This window comes from Ursus maritimus, unplaced genomic scaffold (genome assembly GCF_017311325.1).
Source record: "Ursus maritimus isolate PB19 unplaced genomic scaffold, ASM1731132v1 scaffold_12, whole genome shotgun sequence".
NCBI classification, from domain to species: Eukaryota; Metazoa; Chordata; class Mammalia; order Carnivora; family Ursidae; genus Ursus; species Ursus maritimus.
Genome location: NW_024423564.1, coordinates 63333666 through 63342244, shown reverse-complemented (window position 1 = coordinate 63342244; position 8579 = coordinate 63333666). Strand labels below are relative to the sequence as shown.

The following is an 8579-nucleotide window of genomic DNA, read 5'->3' as shown; positions in this document are numbered from 1 at the left end:
TCTAGACAGATATGTTAAAGGACAGATATATACATACATACATTTATAACTATATAAAGATATATCCTTTATATCAATATAAAGAATATATTTAGATATAGATACATACGTTAAAGGATAGATGGGCTAACAAAGAAGGACCTACAAAGACAAAGGTATGGATACATAAATGGAAAAAAAACTAAGTGAATTTAATTTACTGATGCCAAGGCAAAAGAGAGAGAGAGTGGCCAATAGTGACCTTTTGATTTTTGTGTTGATGAAGTTATTAATGGCCTTGAAAATAGATGTGAAGAAGTAGGAATTCTCATTTTAAGAGTTTAGGCTGCAAATGGTTAAAAAAAATCAATTCTAAGCTGGAGGGTGCTGCTGGGAGGGAGTTTTATTTATTTTAAGATGGAAGAACCATAACCTGATTTAAAACTTAATGTTCTTGGGGCACCTGGGGGGCTCAGATGGCTAAGCTGTTACCTTCGGCTCAGGTTATGATCTCAGGGTCTTGGGATCGAGCCCTGCATTGGGCTCCCTGCTCAGTGGGGAGTCTGCTTCTCCCTCTGCCTCTGCCCCCTACTTGTGCTGTCTCTCTCGCTCACTGTCTCTATCAAATAAATAAATAAAATCTTAAAAAAAAAAAAAGACTTAATGTTCTTGCCTAGCTATCTCTTACCCAGTCTGTAAGATTCAGCTCAGGTGTTATCTCTAGGACTGCACCTGCACTTGGTCAAACTGCCTCTATTGTCTTAGCACTGTCAAAAGGTCATTATCATAGCACTTAGAATATTTTAATGAATATATCCATTTAAATGTCTTGTCCCCTGCCGATTATAAACTCCATGATCAGGTGTTATCTTTCAGTCACCAATTCTTGGCAAATGTTTGGTGATAGAAAGTTCTCAGGCAATGTTTAACTAAACTATGGAGCTTTTTAAAATTTACCCTATCTTTTTATAAATCTACCTGTGTCCACATTTTGTACTTATTTCTTCCATTATAACACCTATATACTTTTTAATTGCATTTATTTCTTTTCACATGTATGGGCTTCTTACATGCATACTTATATTATTACATACTTAAAAACAACATAGTTATATTATTCATTTTTGTAATACTAGCATTTAGCACAGTGCCTGTCATTCATTTATTGAATATTCAATCATTTCTTGAGTAACCAGTCATTATTCTAAACTCTAAGAATACCGTAATGAAAAAGACATCGTCTGGTAGAGGAAAACAGAGTAGACAAGTAAACCAGTAAAGAAAATTATTTACAATAGTAATTATTCAAGACAAAGAAACAAGTGGTATGATAGAGTAACAGCTGAAAGTGAGGAGTCATTATTTAATTTATGTATTTATGATATATTTATTTATTTTGAGAGAGACAGAGCATGCACGCATGAGGGGGGAGGGGCAGGGGGAGCAGGAGGGAAAGAATCCTCAAGCAGAGTCCCTGCTGAGCTCAGAGCCCAGGACCCTGAGGCTCAATCCCAGGACCCTGAGGTCATGACGAGAGGCTAAATCAAGAGCCTGATGCTCAACCCAGCCACCCAGGCACCCCAATAAAGTCATTACTTTAGACAGGCTACTTAAGAGCAGAATCAAGAAAGTAAAAATACTACACTTGTGTATATATATATATATACTAAAACTTTAAAGTGAGAAGGGGATCTTAATGATTACAGAGTCCAGCCTTTTCATTTTACAGACTGATTTAGAGAGAACGTGTGACTTGTTGAAGGTATTAACAAATATGTAATTTGTCTTTCTCTTGGTGAAGTGGTTTGGAAACTTTCAGATTCTTTATGCCTGATTGGGATTTCCTTGAGATGTAAATGACCTGTTTAAACCAGGGACTATGATGGTGTACTAATCACATCTATTTTCTTCCCTAATGGAGTTTTGGGGAAAAAAAAAAAAAAAGAAGAGGGCAGAGATCTTCAGGGGAAACAGTTAAGTGGGTTATAGTCACATTGATAACAATAGAGAAAGGTCTACAAGGAGACTTGCTGCATCTAAGTAAAGGTGTTAGGAATTACATAAGAAGCTTCAAAAGTTTTTTCCTGATTTTTCTAAGATACTCGTGGTAGAAAATACACACACACACACACACACACACACAGAGTCTAAATTGGATGCTATAAGTGTTCTAGTACATATTTTTCTGAATGTATATGTATGCATTTCATTTTGGTTTATGACTAAAAACTGTTGGGTCATGGGTATGCATATGTTCAGCTTAATAATAGAGCCAAACAATTTTCCAAAGTGTTGTACAAAACCACATTCGCACCAATAGTGAATGAGAATTCGGGTTACTCTGCCTCCTTGGCAACGATTGACATTTTCTGTCTTTTCCATTTTAGGCATCATAAAGAGTAGTTGTTATTATCTCATTGTGGTTTAATTAGTACTTCCCTGATTGTTAATGAAGTTTTCATCATGTGTTTATTGGCCATTTAGATATTCTTTTTAATGATATCCTTAAATATTTAGCATCCTTACTTAATTGGGTTTTTTTCTAACAAATCTAAAGCTATTAAGGATCTCTCTTCTCCACGCAGTCTAGATAAGGAAGGACCTTAGCAATTTTTACATTACTATTGTTCCCTCACTTAGTGGTTGTGTGCCTTCAAGCAAGTTTCTTAACCTTATTTGCCTCAATTGTTTCTGCATCTGTAAAATGAGAAAATAATAATACTTAATTCAGAGTTGTTGTGAGAATTAAATGAGTTTAAATATATAATACATTGAACAGTGCCTGGCATGTAGTATTTACTATATGAATGTTAGTTATTGTTGTTGTTGTTATTGGCAAAAGCATAGACAATATATATCAAGGGGACAGAATAGCGATTCCAGAAAGAGACTGACACAAATATAGCAACTTGATTTTTTCATTTTTTTATTTTTTATTTTATTTTATTTTTTAATGATTTTTTATTATATTATGTTAGTCACCATACAGTACATCCCCGGTTTCCGATGTAAGGCTCGATGATCATTAGTTGTGTATAACACCCAGTGCACCATGCAATACGTGCCCTCCTTACTACCCATCACTGGTCTATCCCATTCCCCCACCCCCCTCTCCTCTGAAGTCCTCAGTTTGTTTCTCATAGTCCATAGTCTCTCATGTTTCATTCCCCCTTCTGATTACCCCCCTTTCTTTATCCCTTTCTTCCCCTACCGATCATCCTAGTTCTTATGTTCCATAGATGAGAGAAATCATATGATAGTTGTCTTTCTCTGCTTGACTTATTTCACTTAGCATTATCTCCTCCAGTGCCGTCCATGTTGTAGCAAATGTTGAGAACTCGTTCTTTCTGATAGCTGAGTAATATTCCATTATATATATGGACCACAACTTCTTAATCCAGTCATCTGTTGAAGGGCATCTCGGCTCCTTCCACAATTTAGCTATTGTGGACATTGCTGCTATGAACATTGGGGTGCATATGGCCCTTCTCTTCACTACGTCTGTATCTTTGGGGTAAATACCCAGTAGTAGCAACTTGATTTTTGACAAGGGTACAAAAGCAACTCCATGAAGAAAGGATAGTCTTTTCAACAAATGGTGTTGGAACCACTGGATATACATATCCAAAGGGGAAAAAAAAGGAACTTGACCCATGCCTTATACCTTATGTAAGAATTAATTCAAAATGAATTATAAATTAAATGCAAAACATAAAATTATAAATCCTTTATAGGAAAACATAGGAGAAAATCTCTGTGGCCTGGGTTAGGCAAAGAGTTCTTAGATAGGACCATAGCACAATCTATACAAGGAAAAACTTAATAAATCAGACTTCCCCAAAATTTAAAAGTTTTGCTTTGTGAAAGACACTCTTAAGAGAATTGAAAAGACAAGCCTAGACTTGGAGAAAATATTTCCAAATCACATATCTGACTAAGGACTTGAAGTATTCTAAAAAATCAGCAAAGATTTAAACAAATACTTCACTGAAGAAGACATATGGACGGCAAATAAGCACATGCAAAAATGCTCAACATCATTATTCATTAAGGAAATGCAGTTAAAACCACGGTGAGATACCACTATATATCTATTAGAATGACCGAAATAAAATTAACAATACCAAGTGGTGGCAATGATACAGAGCAAGTGGAACTGTCATATAATGCTGGTGGGAAAGCAAGATGGTACGGACACTTTGGAAAGCAGCTTGGCAGTTTCTTCCACATTTGAATATATATTTGCTACATGACCCTACCGAAATAAAAATTTATGTTCAAACAAACACCTTTATGCAAGTGTATCGTAGCTTTAATTTAACAACCCCTAACTGGAAACAACCAAATGTCTCTCAGCTGGGGAATAAACAAACTGTGGTACATCTGTAAAATGGAATGTTACTCAGCAATAAAAAGAACCAAACTATTGATACATGCAACAATGTAGGTGAATGTTGGATGCATTATGCTAAGTGAAAAAAGCCAGACTCAAAAGGCCACATGCTGTATGATTCCATTTATATGAAATTCTGGAAGAGGCAAAAGTATAAAGATGGAGAATAGGGATGGAAAATAAACAATGGTTACCAGCAATTAGTGCTTGACCACTAAGAGGCAGTATGAGGAAATTTTTGGAGGTAATGGAAGTGTCATGTAACTTAGTTATGGTGCTGTGACAGATATTTTTTCTATTTGTCAAAACTTACAGAACTGTACGCACACATGCAAATGAACTTTACTATACAAATTAAAAAATTTTTAAGGTAAAATCCTTCTTAGGTCGTTTCTCTGAATATTGCTTCTCTGCTACTCTATTTTTTTCTTTTGGGACCCCTATCACTTAGGTACTATATACTCTTGATCTTTTCAAAGTCTCACATTTCCTTATATTTTTCATTTCTTTATGTAATTAGGTGTGTTTCTCAGTGTTATCTTTCATCTCATTAACTGTGTTCAAAGAATAATTTACTTTATCTTAAAATTTTTGAGTTTTTCATTTTCCAAAATTCCTTCTTGGTCTTCTGTTAGTGATTCAAGACCCCCTTGCATCAGAGATTTTATTAACGTAGAGTCATTCACAGTGCCAAAGGATGATTTGGTGTAGGTCTTGTCTCATTCACAGTGCCGAAGGATGATTTGGTGTAGGTCTTGTGATTTTCTCTGCTTCTTCTAATTCTTGTTTTCAGATCTCAGTACTTCATATGCCTGTGGTTTTAGCCTCTACTTATTTCTCTGTGTTGCTTTTATTTTTTGTCCATAGAAATCTTTATCTTTTTTCCCCCAAAGTTTTATTTATTTAAGTAATCTCTACACCCTACGTGGGGATCAAACTCATGACCCCATATGCTTTTCTGACTGAGCTGGCCAGGTGCCCCTAGAAATCTTTATTTTATATATGAGTATGAGTATGTCTTTTGAATTTTTAAAAAATACGCATTTTACCTATCTTGCTCTTATCAATGAATACTGTTTGATTTTTCATTATACTACTATGCCAGTGATTCTCAACAGGGGCAGTTTTGCCCCCCAGAATACATTTGCCTAGAGACATCTTTGGTACAATGCAAAGGACAATCCCTACAACAAATTATCTGATCCAAAAGATCAGTAGTATCAAAGTTGAGAAACCCTGCACTAAATAATGAAAGAACATGATATTTTTCATATGTAACATCATCATAACTTATTTAATTGCCTTCCTAATTGCACTTAGAAGGTTTTTTTAATATTATAGGTATCACTTTGATAAATAGCCTTCTATAACTTTTTGGTACCATTAAATAATTCCCAAATGTAGACATTTTCTGAATCTCAAGAAAACTAAGATTTGAGAGGCACCATATTGGAAGCTGGAAATTACTTAGGAAACAACAAAAATATGGGAACAACAAAGTCTTTATCATGTCATATTTTTAGTGGAACTTATAATATGTTCACACATAAAAATCTTCCATTAGTTTTATAAGATTTTATTTAAATTCCAGTTAGTTAACATAGAATGTAATATTAGTTTCAGGTGTACAATTTAGTGATTCAACATTTCTGTGCAACACCCAGCACTCATCACAGGTGCACCCTTAATCCCCATCACCTATTTAACCCATCCTCCCCTCTGGTAATCATCAGTTTGTTCTCTATAGTTTTATACTTTCAAACCCTTTTTTTCCAGGTAATATGCAGTTGACCCTTGAAAAACATGGGTTTGGACTGTGTGGGCCCACTCATATGTGGATGATTTTCTATGTAGCACAAGACTATTAATGTATTTTCTCCTCCCTATGATTTTCTTAGTAACATTTTCTTTTCTCTAGCTTATTTATTGTAAGACTATAGTATGTAATACATATAGCATATAAAATATGTGTTAATCAACTGTTTATGTTATTGGTAAGGCTTCCAGTCAACAGTAGGCTGTTGTTTATGTATATATGTAAGTGGTTAAGTTTGGGGAGAATCAAAAATTATATGTGGATTAGTGAGTGTGCACAGGTTGGTGCCCCTAATCCTCACATTGTTTAAGGGTCAGCTGTACTCCTAAATTGTTTTAAGGCCCTTCATGTTCTACAGCTTTCTGTGAAAGCTTCCTATAGCTTGCTTTATGGTTAGGTATCAGATTTCAGAATCTTAAGGAATACTTGACCAACCTGACTTTAAATATCTCGTGCATTATTTATTCTTAATTCTTTTTAGTACATACCAGTATTAAGATGATTGGTAGTAGGGATAAGATACTAGAAAAAAACCAGAGGACTGGCTTTAATCTGTTGCCTAATCTCAGGTCCCTCTCTTACCTGGATGTCAGTTTTATCATCTGTAAAATGAAGGAGTTACACCATATAATTCCTGTAGGCTTTTCCAGTTATAACCTGTGATATGCTATTATTTTATATTGCTTTTATTTAGCTTTTGGCCATGATCTTTTATTGTTCCTGGGATAAAATAGAAATAAAGCAAAAATTTCGAAAATATTTTTAAGTTCCTCATATTTGTTCTTTATTACCCTCCATCCACCTTCTTGTAGTGATTGATAATACAAATTTTAAAATGAAAAGTGTCTTTTTCTTAAAAAAAGATTTTATTTATTTATTCGACAGAGATAGAGACAGCCAGCGAGAGAGGGAACACAAGCAGGGGGAGTGGGAGAGGAAGAAGCAGGCTCATAGCGGAGGAGCCTGATGTGGGGCTCGATCCCGGAACGCCGGGATCACGCCCTGAGCCAAAGTCAGACGCGTAACCGCTGTGCCACCCAGGCGCCCCTAAAATGAAAAATGTTTTATGTTGGAGGACTGCAAAGAATGATACTGGAAAAATAACATAAAAATTTACAGCTAGACTGAGAAAGGAGAAAGCTAAGAAAAAAGGAGGTGACAGCTGTATAAAAACAAACCACACCTAGGTATCAAATTGAGGCAGAGTCAGAGAAATGCACCCTGGACTCTAATCACCATGAGGCCTTGTGTAGTTCTCAAATTCAGAGTCTTGAAATTTGTTAGAATTGCACAGAACCCTAGAATTCAGGTTTCCCAACTTCCTGGTTAATGTCTTAACACTACAGTATGTAATATCATTTAAATTATTATGTTATTTAATATTACCTGGAGAATGAAGGTATGTGCATGAAATAATCTTTTATAATTTATTTGTATAGGTTTTTTTAACCACTTAACTTATTTCCTGGCTGCTGGTGCTGTTACTTTGGGAATTGGTTTCTTTGCTTTGGCATCAGCTTTGTGGTTCCTGATTTGCAAACGAAGGTAAGGTTTATTAGAATGTTTAGCTTTTTTTTCCTCTTCAAAATTCAATGAAAGACTTTTTCACATGGTATTAAATAACCATAATAGTACTGATTCTATAATTAGAAGTTTGGTTATATACACTTTGATTGGGGAGGGAAGGCTTTACATGTTTAAAATAGTGCAGAAAGACAAGTCCTACTAGTATAATAGTCTGAGTACTGTAATAGCAATCTTCATGCATTAGAATTTTAAGGAATAATGAGATATATTTTATTCTCTGGAAGACGTGTGTTCAAATTATAAGGCTAGGAATTTTTAAAATTTTTGATTTCTAATTTAGAGGTTAAAAACATTACTGAGACAAAAAGACTCTTTAGGAGATATTTAAGGGAAGAGCTAACAGAATTCTCTGGTATAGTCTAAACGTAGTCTTTTGCCAGAGATTGAAAACACTAAAATTTGGTGGTTTTGATTATTTTGTTCAGTATTTGCTTTGTTTCATGTTTAAAAATATAAATTGTAACACGTTCTTGCACACACTCTTCCAGTATTCCCTCTCTCAGCAAATGAATGCATACTAAATCTATTCATTTGCACAAGTCAGAAAACTGGAAATTATTCACTTATTCATTCTTTCAACAAATGTTTTTTGGTGCCTGCCATTGTTCTAGGTACCGAGTATAAAACTGTGAACAAGTCAGACGGGGTTTCTGTTTCATAGACTAGAAAGTGCCACTGGGAGGAGACAGATAATGAGAAATAAAGTGGTCAGGTCTCTTCAAGTGGGCAGTATTTAATCTGAGATCAGAGTTCAAAGAAGGAGCCAACCGTGTGAAGACTTGGTCAAAGAGCTGTCTAAGCTGA

At 35.0% G+C, this 8579-nt stretch overlaps 1 protein-coding gene across 1 annotated transcript in view; it reads left to right on the top strand.

The window, feature by feature from the left end:
• CUNH1orf185 (chromosome unknown C1orf185 homolog) overlaps positions 1-8579 on the top strand; it is a 33376-nt gene that overhangs the window by 2082 nt on the left and 22715 nt on the right. The window contains exon 2 of the mRNA XM_008699222.1: positions 7628-7733. Within this exon, the coding sequence (XP_008697444.1) occupies positions 7628-7733 (106 nt within the window). The remainder of the gene's footprint in view (positions 1-7627; positions 7734-8579) is intronic.